This window comes from Hyla sarda, chromosome 4, assembly GCF_029499605.1.
Source record: "Hyla sarda isolate aHylSar1 chromosome 4, aHylSar1.hap1, whole genome shotgun sequence".
NCBI lineage: Eukaryota > Metazoa > Chordata > Amphibia > Anura > Hylidae > Hyla > Hyla sarda.
In genome coordinates this window covers 102,012,930-102,026,836 of record NC_079192.1, presented here as the reverse complement: position 1 = coordinate 102,026,836, position 13,907 = coordinate 102,012,930, and the positions used below count along the sequence as shown (strand labels likewise).

General features: G+C 40.1%; 1 protein-coding gene across 5 annotated transcripts in view; it reads right to left on the bottom strand.

Annotated features, from left to right (window-relative positions):
* The window catches only part of ADAMTS17 (ADAM metallopeptidase with thrombospondin type 1 motif 17), a 250,758-nt gene that overhangs the window by 106,015 nt on the left and 130,836 nt on the right, over positions 1–13,907 (bottom strand). For all 5 annotated transcript variants that reach the window (XM_056571810.1, XM_056571808.1, XM_056571809.1 and 2 more), the window contains 4 exons: positions 12,008–12,148; positions 9,526–9,676; positions 4,401–4,502; positions 3,315–3,460 (listed from right to left, as the gene is read on the bottom strand). In XM_056571810.1, coding sequence (XP_056427785.1) covers positions 3,315–3,460; positions 4,401–4,502; positions 9,526–9,676; positions 12,008–12,148 — 540 coding nt within the window. The remainder of the gene's footprint in view (positions 1–3,314; positions 3,461–4,400; positions 4,503–9,525; positions 9,677–12,007; positions 12,149–13,907) is intronic.

Genomic DNA, 13,907 nt, shown 5'->3' with positions numbered 1-13,907 from the left:
CATAGACAACAATGTTAAAAGAACCGCATACGGTTCGCATACGGTTTTCTAACCGGAGGCAAAAAAACGTGGTCCACAGCCAGTTGATATATTAAAAAAAGTTTTTTCCTGGATAACCCCTTTAAAGCCATAATGAAAAAATAAAAAATTCCACTCCAGATCAAGTTGCTCCAAGAACTTTTCCTTCTTTAATTAAATAGTGCAGGATACAAACATCAGGATAGCAGGGAAGACAGTAACATGTGTTAAGCGCACGTAGCGCCCTTAGTCATAACTTAGTCATGAAGAAGGGCGCTATGTACGCTTGAAACATGTTAGAAGTTTTTAAAACAACTTGATCTGCGCCGGACTTTTTTTTATAATGCGTAAAATAAATATTAAAATTAGGATTATATATGAAAAAGAGGATGGTGTTAGTGAGTACAGAAAAGAAGAGCATGGGAAAAGGATTCAAGATGAAAAAGAAACTGGGTAAAACCTTCCTCAGTTCTTTCTGACAATCAATAAAGAAGAATATGGACAACATTTAAAATAAAAATAAAGTTACATATAAATATTCTACCAGTTTAGATGATCCATTTGTCATTGGTGTCAGTTGGATGATCCATTTGCCATTGGTGTCAGCTTTTTTGAAGTTAGTGTTGGTGCAGTAAGTTTGTCCAAAGCAGTGAACACTATATTTCTCATATTTTTCTTAGCAGGAAATATTAACAGCATTGCTCAGAAGCCAATAGTGATCATTAGATAAGGATCAAATATTACATCCATCTTGAAAAATGATGGGAGAGACACTCAGAATGTAAAACAATAGATACCCCTTCCCTTGAATGCATATTACAATGGAAGCTTAAAAAGTTGCACGAAAAATTGAGCTTCTTTGGCACACTGTCTTCAGTGTACCTTATTCTGACGCTATAATCGATTTGAAAATGGCACCTGATCGGGCTGTTCTCAATGTTCCAATACTAAATGTGCTCAAATATTCTACAAGCCTTGTACCTGGCAGGGAGAATTGTTACTTGATCTTGTGTGGATTGTCCATCTCACTACTAGATGGTATACTGGACGTCCAGTTTCTTAATTCTGATCCTCTATGAGTAACTTTGAGTCCTGGTATTCGAGATGAGCGAAGTTACAGTACTTCGATTCTGCACGAACCTCGCGGATCGGCGTTGGCTGACTTTGGCCTGCATAAATTATTTCAGCTTTCAGGTGCTCCGGTGGGCTGGAAAATGTGGATACAGTTCTAGGAGAGAGTCTCCAGCCCACCGGAGCACCTGAAAGCTGAACTCATTTCTGCAGGCCAAAGTCAGCAACCGCCGAGCCGCGAGGTTCGTGAGGACTCAAAGAACTGTAATTTCGCTCATATCTACCTGGTATGTTTGATATGTATGCTGAACTGCTCCTGTCTCAGTATTTTATTATTTACAATCTCCAAAATATGTTATTCTTCGTTTTGTTCCTATACATTTAGTTGTAAGTCTTTTGCTTTTTTAATTTGTTTAAACAAAATAAAAAATACGAAATCTGTACATTTTAAAATCCCCAAATTCAAAGACATATAATTCACAAATAAAAATAATATTGTTTACTGTACCACTGATATTAAACCCTTAAGGACACAACCAATGAAAATTTTAGCATTTTCTTTTTTTTTTTTTCTACAGACCATCATGAAGCTTTTTTTTTTTTTGCAAGACCAATTGTACTTTGTAGTGACACCTTTCATTTTACCATAAAAAACTTACGGCAGATCAAAATATAAATATTTGTGGGAAGAAACTGATAAAATCGGGTTTTAGTTTTTAAAAAGTTCACTTTACTGTAAAAATGACATGTGAGTCAATGTGAATCAAATGATACACAATTAATATAGTTTTTCCATTACTGTACTACAAAATTGTCCTATTCTGACCTCTATAACTTTTTTTAATTTTATTTTTTTATGGGGCTGTATGAGTGCTAATTTTTTGCCATGATCTGTAGTTTCTATCGGTAACATTTTTATTTTCATGGAACACGGCAATACCAAATTTGTTTATTTATTTATTTGTAAAATGGAAAAAAAGGGGTAATTTTAATTTTTAATTAGGGAAGGGGCCTTGATAACATAAAAAAAAAAACATTATTACTTTTCACTTTAGGTTTTTTAAGTCCTCATAGGGGACTATTGTATGCAAGTATTGTATTGCATTCCCTGTACAATGCTTTGCCACTGCAGAGCATTGTACAGGGAGATGGGTGCTTCACTGATTCTGCCTAGTGGCGCCACGATCCAACCTGCAGCAGAAGAGTAAGTGACCTCCTCTGCCATTTCAGCTCATTGGACCCCTGCGATCTCACTGTGTGGGTCCGATGAGCATCCCGATCCCAGTTGCACCTGTTCCAAAGCCTTTGGATGCCATGATCACAGCATCTAAATGGTTAATGGCAGACATGAGTATGATCGCCGCTCTTTCATAATAGTAAATCCACTGTGACATACAGGTACACTGCTGTGTGCTTAGAACCAGGACACAGCAACGTCTATGTACGTCATGTGTCCACTAGGTTTTAATATAAATCTTGACTGGACCTGCTTGTTCTCTTCTAAAGTGTTAGTAAATACTTGTATTTCCCGTAATAATTTGTTGTTCTTCTTATCCACTGAGACAGAGACAAGTCTCTACTAGTGTTGCTCGCGAATATTCGCAATTCAAATTTTATTCGCGAATATCGCATATTCGCGAATATTCGCGAATATAGCGCTATATATTCGTAATTACGAATATTCGGTTTTTTTTTGTATTTTTTTTCACAGTACACATCACAGTGATCATCCCTCTCTGCTTCCAGCTTATGTGGTGTAAGAAGGCTCTAATACTACTGTGTGAGACTGGTGTGCGAATTTTCGCATATGCGAAAATTTGCATATGATAATTTAGCTTATGTTAATTTTTGTATATGCAAATTTTCGTATATGTTAATTTTCGCACACGCGAATATTCGCATATGCGAAAATAAAGCGAGAACATTACGAATATGCGAATATTCGCGAATATGACGAATATTCGTCCATATATTCGCGAATATTCGCGAATTCGAATATGGCCTATGCCGCTCAACACTAGTCTTTACTTATAGAGACATGTAGAAGAGCTGACAGATTCTCTTTGAGGTAGACCAAGGGACATTGTGATGTACGCAATAAAAAGTAAGAGAAAAAAAAACACTAAAAAAGATATTCAGAGATAAAAAAAAATAGCACAACTACAAAACCAAAGGAAGGAATAGGAAACAGAAAACAACAGCTCTAGAGCACACTAGACACTCACGGTGGGTTGTCACATTTTCTCTGCCTGAATCTAGCTCCAGTTCCACACGTGCGGCTGCACATACTCCAGGGGCTCCATGCACTCCAGTCTCCATCTACATGCTGAGGAATCGGGGTCTTGCTCACACACTCCCCAGCTCTGCACCACTGTAAAACAAACTCCCGACATTGGTTGGACTATCCATACTTACATACGGAATTGTATGCATGCTAGAGTATCAGCATGGAAGCTCTATAAGTGTATGTACACACACCTGTCTAAGAAATGCAGACATTTTTTAGATAGTTACTGATCTACATAATTGTATGTCCAATCACATCAGGTCTATAATAGAAACAAATATGGATCCCATGTCTGATGACTCCAAACGGTCAAGAAAAGACCTAACTTAAAGGGGTACTCCGGTGGAAATTTTTTTTTTTTAAATCAACTGGTGCCAGAAAGTTAAACAGGTTTGTAAATGACTTCTATTAAAAAGTCTTTACCCTTCCAGTACTTTTTAGCAGCTGTATGCCACAGAGGAAATTCTTTTCTTTTTTAATTTCTTTTTTGTCTTGTCCACAGTGCTCTCTGCTGACACCTGATGCCCGTATCAGGAACTGTTCAGAGCATGAGAAAATCCCCATTGCAAACGTATGCTGCTCTGGACAGTTCCTGACACAGACAGAGGTGTCAGCAGAGAGCCCTGTGGACAAGACAAAAAAGAAATTCAAAAAGAAAAGAATTTCCTCTGTAGCATACAGCTGCTAAAAAGTACTGGAAGGGTAAAGATTTTTTTAATAGAAGTCATTTGCAAATCTGTTTAACTTTCTGGCACCAGTTGATTTAAAAAAAAAAACAAAAAACACCGGAGTACCCATTTAAGCAGGTTTTCTGGTATTTTTGACAGTAAGAATAGTAGTGTGACTGTACTATGTTTGTTTTCATAATATCTGAATAGACCAGGCAACTTTTGCCCGAGGCTCCTAATTCATATGTGAACAGGGCAGTGTCAGCAAGTTTAATATATAAAGTTTGTGATATTTGTAGGAAAGATTTCCACATTTAGGTTTACAAGCTTACATACAATCCACTGCACGTGCTCACCTTATCTACTCCACATTCAGTCCCATCCAGCGGTGGGTCCAGTTTGGTTTTGCAGGATGCATCTCCTTCCACCAGACACCATAGACCAGCACACATCAGATGCTGAAATCAAACAGTACACACAAGTGACGTTAACTTCATTATAAAGATCGTAGAAATGAAATAAATATTGTTTAGCCAAGCCCAGCAAAGTGGCGTAACAAACACTACTCCAATATATTACATTTGCATAGCTGCTTTTAGATGATATAGATGGCAGGTAAACATTAAAGGGGTACTCCACTAGCCAGTGTGGAACTAAATGTTCCAAATGCTGTTTTCGCACTGCGGTGGTCAGCCACGCCCCAGCCATCACGCCCCCCTACCATAGACTTGCATTGAGGGGGCGTGGTCATGATGAGGGGGCGTGGTCGACCACCGCAGAGCAAAAACAGCATTTGGAACATTTAGTTCCACACTGGCCAGTGGAGTACCCCTTTAAGGGGTTCTTAGCACATCTACAAAAAGAGCACTTAGGGACTTTCTTGAGATCGCTGGACGTCCTGTCAATCACACCCTCAGCAATCACATATCTATCACCTATCCTGTGAGTAGGTCAGAAATGAGATATATATATATATATATATATATATATATATATATACATACACACACATAAAAAGATTAAACATATTTATATTTGATCATCATCCAAACAGTATATAAAGGTAAAGTTGATGTAAGTGAAAAACCAAATGGATCCTTCCGTTCTTTACAAGGGACCTCTCACAGGTTTGCACCTTACTGGTTGGATCCCTAGGTTGTGGTCCTCAGAGTAGTCCCTGCCTGACTGGCAGCAGAACGTGGCAGTGGTGTCAGAACCAGAGAGTGGTCAGATAGAGCTGTGGATCAGAACCAGCATATCAATCAGTATTGATTAGTGGGGGTCTAGTGCCTTCCTATAAATCCCACAAGCGCTACTTGCGTTGCTCTCCAAGTACAGAAATGAATGGGTTCAGAACTTAAGAGTGTTTCTTACCGCTTATTTCAGAAATTGGTGGGGATCTCAGTCAGCACCCAAACCTCCAACAATCAAAACTTTTGACATGTCTCTATGAGATCTCAGACGTTTTTCAAAGTGATAGATACAAAGTAGTGCCGCTGGAGCAGAGAGAGGTACGTAAGAGAGCATTTCACCAGAAGAGCCTAATATCAACTGTAAAGCATGGTGGTGGAAATGTTATGGTTTGGACCTGCTTTGCTGCATCAGGACCTGGACGGCTCTCCAGTTATTAAACATAATAAAATAATTTATTAAAGTGGTTATCCAGGAAAAAACTTTTTTTTTATATATCAACTGGCTCCAGAAAGTTAAACAGATTTGTAAATTACTTCTATTAAAAAATCTTAATCCTTTCAGTACTTATGAGCTTCTGAAGTTTAGGTTGTTCTTTTCTGTCTAAATCCTCTCTGATGACACCTGTCTCGGGAAACGCCCAATTTAGAAGAGGTTTGCTTTGGGGATTTGCTTCTAAACTGGGCCTTTCCCGAGACACGTGTCATCAGAGAGCACTTAGACAGAAAAGAACAACCTTAACTTCAGAAGCTCATAAGTACTGAAAGGATTAAGTTTTTTTAATAGAAGTAATTTACAAATCTGTTTAACTTTCTGGAGCCAGTTGATATATATAAAAAAGTTTTTTCCTGGAATACCCCTTTAATGCAAATTAAATTTATTAGACTGCACACCTCACTTTTGTTCTTTTGTCAGGCCGGCTGCAGTCCAAAGGTTCACCTTGAAGGTAAGAGTTCCTAACAAGCTCCTAGATTTTGATCATGACAAGTGAATTAAAGGGGTTATCCAGGAAAAAACTTTTTTTTATATATCAATTGGCTCCAGAAAGTTAAACAGATTTGTAAATTACTTCCATTAAAAAATCTTAATCCTTTCAGTACTTATGAGCTTCTGAAGTTTAGGTTGTTCTTTTCTGTCTAAGTAATCTCTGATGACACGTGTCTCGGGAACCGCCCAGTTTAGAAGAGGTTTGCTATGGGAATTTGCTTCTAAACTGGGCGTTTCCCGAGACACGTGCCATCAGAGATTACTTAGACAGAAAAGAACAACCTTAACTTCAGAAGCTCATAAGTACTGAAAGGATTAAGATATTTTAATAGAAGTAATTTACAAATCTGTTTAACTTTCTGGAACCAGTTGATATATAAAAAAAAAGTTTTTTCCTGGAATACCCCTTTAAATGTTACTTTTACTTGACATCACCTTTATTTTTAAATCCTGTATGAGTGAACTGATGGTAAAGTATATTAAGAGAATCTGGATAAAGGCAGTGTTCTAAAGCCAGTACAAAATAATATAGGCACAGCAGAAGCAAAAACACATCTGTATATATGATACAAGGAACAAGCAGGCAGAAAACCCAGTAAAAAACAAGTAACTGTATCTAAGTTTTCCGGCAGCTTCACCATTATGGATATAAGAAACTAGTGCACACACAACGCATGGCCATCACTATATGTGGCATACTCCAGGATGTATTTAAGAGCACCAATGCACAAGAGGCACATAAGTACTGTAAATGTTCTTTAATTCCTGTATAAGAGGAAAAAGACTCCAGCTGTTCCTGAAAGTGCCAGGAGCACAGAAGTGGAGATATCATATTTAGGGGAAAAAAGAAGCTTATGATAATGCACTGATATAGTGACATTAGAGAAAGGATTTGGCTGGAATGCATGGAAAGAACAGTTGTGTACTTATTTGCTTTAAATACCCTTCGAAACACTCAACATAAGAATTCAATGACACATCTAACCACAGAAACAATATGGCGGGCATTGGTGTAGAGTAAAAGTCTCCAGCACTCTAAAATGTCTTTAAAGGGGTTATCCAGGAAAAAACTTTTTTTTATATATCAACTGGCTCCAGAAAGTTAAACAGATTTGTAAATTACTTCTATTAAAAAATCTTAATCCTTTCAGTACTTATGAGCTTCTGAAGTTTAGGTTGTTCTTTTCTGTCTAAGTGCTCTCTGATGACACGTGTCTCGGGAACCGCCCAGTTTAGAAGAGGTTTGCTATGGGAATTTGCTTCTAAACTGGGCGGTTCCCGAGACACGTGTCATCAGAGATTACTTAGACAGAAAAGAACAACCTTAACTTCAGAAGCTCATAAGTACTGAAAGGATTAAGATTTTTTAATAGAAGTAATTTACAAATCTGTTTAACTTTCTGGAGCCAGTTGATATATATAAAAAAGTTTTTTCCTGGAATACCTCTTTAAGGTTCACTGGCCACCCAGAGTAAAACAAGAGCCTCTAGTGTGCCCAGTCTCTAACACAAAAATGGCAGCAGTTATAATATTCTAAAAGAAAAAAATCCTTTTGGGCCAGTCACTTGGTACAAGGGTCTTTTTTTCATGGGACAATTCACAAATAACGTATTTGTTGACCCTACTGATTATATATCTAGTATTTGTAATAATAACAATGAATACTATGAAATTAAAAGTGGTAATGATCATTTTCTGCAGAGGTAATATATACTTCTCTAGTGGGTCCAAGGCCCCCTCAGCGTGATGCTAATATACTGGTGAATGATTTGTCAGATATTTAAAGGGGTATTCCCATCTCTCTAATCATGTCTCTATGTGTAGAGCATAACAACACAAACAGGTTTGCAATTGGTTTCATTTAGCAAACTTGCCTAGTTCTGTAGAAATCTCTTATCTCTCCTCTTGTTGACAACTGGTAGTCATGGTTCCTGTCCACCAGCTCTGCTTCAGAAGCCGTGGTGACATCCCTCCCAGAGTGGCCATGTTACATGCATGCCTAGTACGACTCGAGCAGTGCCTCTGTCTTTTGTTTGACACATCTAACAGCTTCTCCCGTCATCCTGACAATGACTCTGCACATTGCAGGGCCATCTTTCATGATTGGCATGTCGACCGACCAATCAGGAGGTGAGAATTATGGGCCAATCAGATGCAGCACTGGCAATTACATCTCCCGAAGGTGGGAGATTTATAGTCAGCTACTGAGTTGTTGCCCAGCCCATGATTGTGGTAATTTGCCCTTTCACCAGCATTTTCCTTTTCTCTGTACCTACTGTATTTCTGACCTTCTGTTACATGACCATTTGCCTGCACATTGACCATTCCTCTGTCTTGCAGATTTTGGTACTAGGATGCTGTTGTATAGGTTTTACCCATAGTTTGTTCTGCCACTGTCTTGTGTAGTTATCCTTTGTTGCCTGTTTGTTACTGACCCGCACTGTCTTACTATTCAGACTACTCTAACACCCTTGCACGTAGTCCATCGTAGGAACTTTCGACCAGTTGGGGGCTGCCGTTCAGGGTGAATTGTCCAAGCAGGTAGGGACAGGGGGTTTGGGTAAGCATTAGTCTGCATTCCTCCCTACCCAGGACATGAAAGTCCGAGAGCTCCTGAGTGGACTGTATATTAGGCTCTCTGCTCTCCCTGCTCAACTTAACTCAGCACATTCATCATCTCTGACAGCTGCAGGCATAGTACTTTAGCTTGGGAGCTGTCAGACACAGATTTGTCCATGTCCATTTCTTTTAAAATCAACTGGTGTCAGAAAGTTAAACAGATTTGTAAATTACTTCTATTTAAAAATCTTAATCCTTCCAGTACATATCAGCTGCTGTATGCTCCACATTAAGTCTTTTCTTTTTGAATTTCTTTTCTGTCTGACCACAGTGCTCTCTGCTGACACCTCTGTCCATAGCAGGATAAGTTTGCTATGGGGATTTGCTCCTGCTCTGGACAGTTCCTGACATGGACAGAGTAGGAGAAAATCCCCATAGCATAGCAAATCCCCGAGCTGCTACTTATAACACTGGTATCTGTCATCTGTAATCACTTATAATAAGGTGTCTTTTTGTCAGGTATCAATACTAGGTCTAATGTGGTTTACCTATGGAACATAGCCTTTATTCATATACCATATGGACAAATAATACATTTTTAATAGTAACAAAACACAGCATAAATGGAAGCATGAAAATAATATGAAGGGAAGAGACATCTTATGAAATGTCTATGAGTAAAGTATATTGCTACAACACATTTACTGACCAGAAGTTCCATGGTCCCTTCCTTTACTCTCTCACCTCCATGTTTTTGCAGAAGGTGGCGTTGCTGCCAAACAGGATCTGGCACTGCTCACTGGCACTATAATGCATCCCAGGCAGCTTGTGGGGAAGCCTGACGGCATGATGACTGCGAGGGTCTGTCACTAGCAGACATGAGCTCACTTTGGATCTGTATAAAATTCAATGAAAATGAATGCGAGGTTCCGTGCAATACAATAAGACCAACATATTGCGTCTAAAGTGGAAAATACGTGTAATAAAGGAATTAATTCCTCACTTACGATGCACAGTAAAATAAAATGCTAATATTGAAATTTACATAAATAGGTCTACAATTGGGATCTGAATAATTTCTCAGTGTAGCTTTATAGTGGTTGGAGCTTTTTCTGTTACAGATCCCACAGATCCCTTGTGTGGTCACAGAGTCAAAAAGGTATTCCACTTTCAGCAAATAAGGATTATTCCTTGTTTAATGAAAAGGTATAACATTTTCCAGTATACTTTCTATATCAGTTCCTTAATTGTTTACTTCCAGTGAATACAAATCTATCCCGGTCATATGATCGGCACAAGGAAAGAAAGAAAGGCCTCTATATAAGATGAATATCTGATAACTGTACTGTAAGGGTTACACAGGTAAATAGTTATCCGATATGAGCTCTGATCAGCAATGTAAACGCCTATTATAAGACCTTTTAGACAGGCCAATAATTGGCAATAAATGGCTGCCTGTGTAAAAGGCCTTTAAAGGGACCCTGTTATGACTTTCTTGCTTCCAGAACCACAAGTCATTGGGGCGGTCCCTGGCAGCTTCTCTCTGCTCCCCCAGCGATGATTGATAGATCTTTATTTGTTTGGGTATAGGTAGGGATCTGTCAATCAAGGCAGGTGAGGCAGCCAGAGGTCCATCCCAATCTTGTGGTTCAGGCAGCATGAAAGTGATTACTAGTTCCCTCTAACAAGCGGAACACATTAGTTTCAATCCCATGACCCAGGGAATAATTTTAACCAGAGACTCTTGGGAGTCGAATCTCTTCCAGTGAAAGAGATTATGACCAGTTCTTTAATAAACTAAAATGTTGTGGATGCCTTCTCTTTCCACTTGTTCACATTTTGTTGTGAGCGTATATTGAATGTATACATAGGGAGAATCTCTTAGCATATAAAATCACCAAAAAGCTGTGAAACACTTATTATGCAAGTGTTTCACACAGTGGGATACGTCACCCATAGACTTTTTTTTTGTGTGTGTTTGACATGGTTTATACTTTTTTACTGTATCCCCCTGCATGGGAGTACATAGTAGTCTAAGGTTTCCTATACCGGAAAAAAAAAGTATGCTAAACCAAATCTACCCAGTATATGCCAAAATGCCATATTTGAGTGGTTCTGTACCTCTGGTGTTTTTAAAAGCATTTTGTGAATAGGGAGTCTTAATAGAGATGCTAGTTTACATTTCTGTTCAGTCTAGATTACTATATATATGCAGTGCTATAGATTAAAGGGGTTATCCAGCCCCCCAAAAATGTATCTTCTATCCATAGATTAGTCTGATCTTGGGGGTCTGACCACTGGCCCCCCTGCGATCTCCAGAACAGGGCCTAGGCTCTAATCATGTCCTGAAGCTGCAGCTGCCACGTTATCCATTCATATATATGGGAGTGCCAGAGATATCGACAATCTATGTAAAGCGTAAGGTTGAACATAAGTTTGATGGCATTTGGGGCCCTTGGGTGCAGAGGTTTGACCCTCCTGGGGCTGACCCTTAAAGGGGTACTCCGGCGCTTAGACATCTTATCCCCTATCCAAAGGATAGGGATAAGATGCCTGATCGCGGGGGTCCCGCCGCTGGGGACCCCCGTGATCTTGCACGCCGAACCCTGCTAAAATCAGTCCCCTCAATGCAAGCCTATGGGAGGGGGGGTCACAATGCTCCGGCCCCGCGACAGTAATCAGACCCGTAGCGAACACGCTCTGGGGACTGATTTTAACGGTGTGCGGCGTGCAAAATCACGGGGGTCCCTAGCGGCGGGATAAGATGCCTAAGCGTCGGAGTACCCCTTTAAGTGACTGTTTTCTCACTTTGTTGTGTTCTGTGTTGTTGCTGGTGAGTGTGCTGTGTGGTATGAGCCTGAATGTTCGCCCTCTTTCTGTAGAGTATGGGTTACTGCCGACTGACTGATATGCTTGTGTGCATGCCCCCAGACTGGATGTGGTTTGTTCGTGTGGAGGTCTGAACTGGAACACTCATACTTCTGTTAGGTTCACGATTTTGTTTACTGTGATGCAAACGGATGTTGTTTCTTTTTTTTATTGTGCGGGGTTGAGACGGATTGGTTGTTGGGGGGGGTGGACTGGCAGGGTGGGGGGGCTTTCTTTGTATGTTTGTTTAAAAAAAAATGTAAAACTCAATAAAAAATATCTGATAAAAAAAAAAAATACAAAATGCAACTATTGACATGTGGAGACAGCTGTTATATTCATATAAGGGTAAACTCACTTTAGGAAGTTCTCCAGCTCCTCACGACTGCAGGTTGACCATGAGAGATCACTTGGGCTCCGACCTTTAACCCACTCTCCGGACATTATGTGGGAACGCCCAGAACATGATGGGTGGTCATCATCATGACTCATTCCCATGCTGAGAAATAAAACAAGAGAGTTATGGTTATAATATAAAATGCATATCTAACAACAGATGTTGCCTATTATAGTATATCTGTCACACCAAATGATTTCTCATCTTTACCCAAAATGTTGACAACTGGAGTAAACAGCATATAGAACATGTAACAATTATCAACAATTAATGTCTCTGAGGCAAAATCTCAAAATTGCCTGCCGACCTATCTGTGATTGTCATGGGTCCCATTCAATTCAATAACCCAAACCAAGATAGTGACTACCTTTGAGTCATTTGCCAAGCATATCAGAGTTTTGGCTTGGACAAAAAATTATGACTTGCAGTGCAAAGATATTCAATACCCATATCACAAAAGAAAACATTTCACAAGATAGTATGTGACCTAAGCATATTGTGCCCTTGTAAGTTTCTCCTGAGAAAGAAGCTGTTGGTCATAGACTAAAATGCAGAAGATAGAATTTTGGCACATAGGTGTGCAATTCACACAGATAATATGAGCTGGATAAGTCTGTGCGTTAACATTTTTTATTTTAAAGTGACTCTAAAGCGGTTGCCCCAAGACAATAATTTTTTTTAAATGAGCTGTCATTCAAATAGGACTTAAAAATCTGATAGATTCAAGTCCAGCCCCTGGGGCCCACAATAACAGTGAGATGACTTAAGACACCATTCTCTCCACAGACTTGTATGGATCTATCACATTTGTCTCTTTCTGACATTACTATTCATTCACTACATGACAGACTTTTCAGCTGAAAAGAGGACTTGGCGGACCCTTGTGTTTTTCAGACTAGTGGGAGTTCTAAAAATCAGATGTGTCATTCTCCAAGTTGGTCAATGGTGATTTTTCTTTGAATGTTAAGAAAATAATCATGAATAATACTACTCATTGTCACGCACCTGAATGCGGGCTGTCCCGAAACTGGATGTGGATCCTCTACCTGTGTGGCTGATGACTCGTACCGTATCAGGGAGCGGAGTCTAAGGTGCCGCCGGTCTTCACCAGAGTCCGCCGCAAAGCAGGATGGATTTGCTTCGGCAGGCGACACCCCTGCTACCCCCGAAACGGCTCGACCACACAGGTAACTGGGCAAAGCAAGGTACCGGAGAATGAGGCAGAGGCGTAGTCAATGTAGCAGAAGGTCTAAGCAGACGGCAAAGGTTTGGAGTCAAAAAAGGTAGCAGGAAGGTCAGGAAACACGGGTAGGCAAAACAGGCAATGGGAACGCTTTCTCTTAGGCAATAAGCACTGAAGATCCGGAAGGGGGGCATGGGAGGTGCAAATAACTTATAACATGGTGACAGGTGTATTCACAAATTATGGGCGCCCTTTAAATTTCAAAGCTCCGGTGTGCGCGTGGACTAAGGGACGGGGACGCGTGCTCCGGGGCTGAGAGGAAGCAGCTGTAGGAGTGGAGTGAGGTAAGAGACGGGCCGTGTTTCGCATGCGGGCGCGTCCCGCGATGTGAATCCCGGCTGGTGTCTGTGGCCGGAGCGCAGTATGTTACAGTACCCCCTCCCCTTTGGTCTCCCCCCCCCCCCTTTTACGGCTCAAGAATCTTTTGAGAAGATCCTGATCCAGGATGTTATTCTGTGGCTCCCAAGACCTCTCTTCAGGACCGAATCCCTCCCAATCTACAAGAAAGAAACGTTTACCTCTGATGAGCTTGGAGTCCAGAATTTCCTTGACAGAATATACATCAGAGGTACCAGAGATGGGAGTGGGAGAAATGTCCTTTCTAGTGAATCAGATATA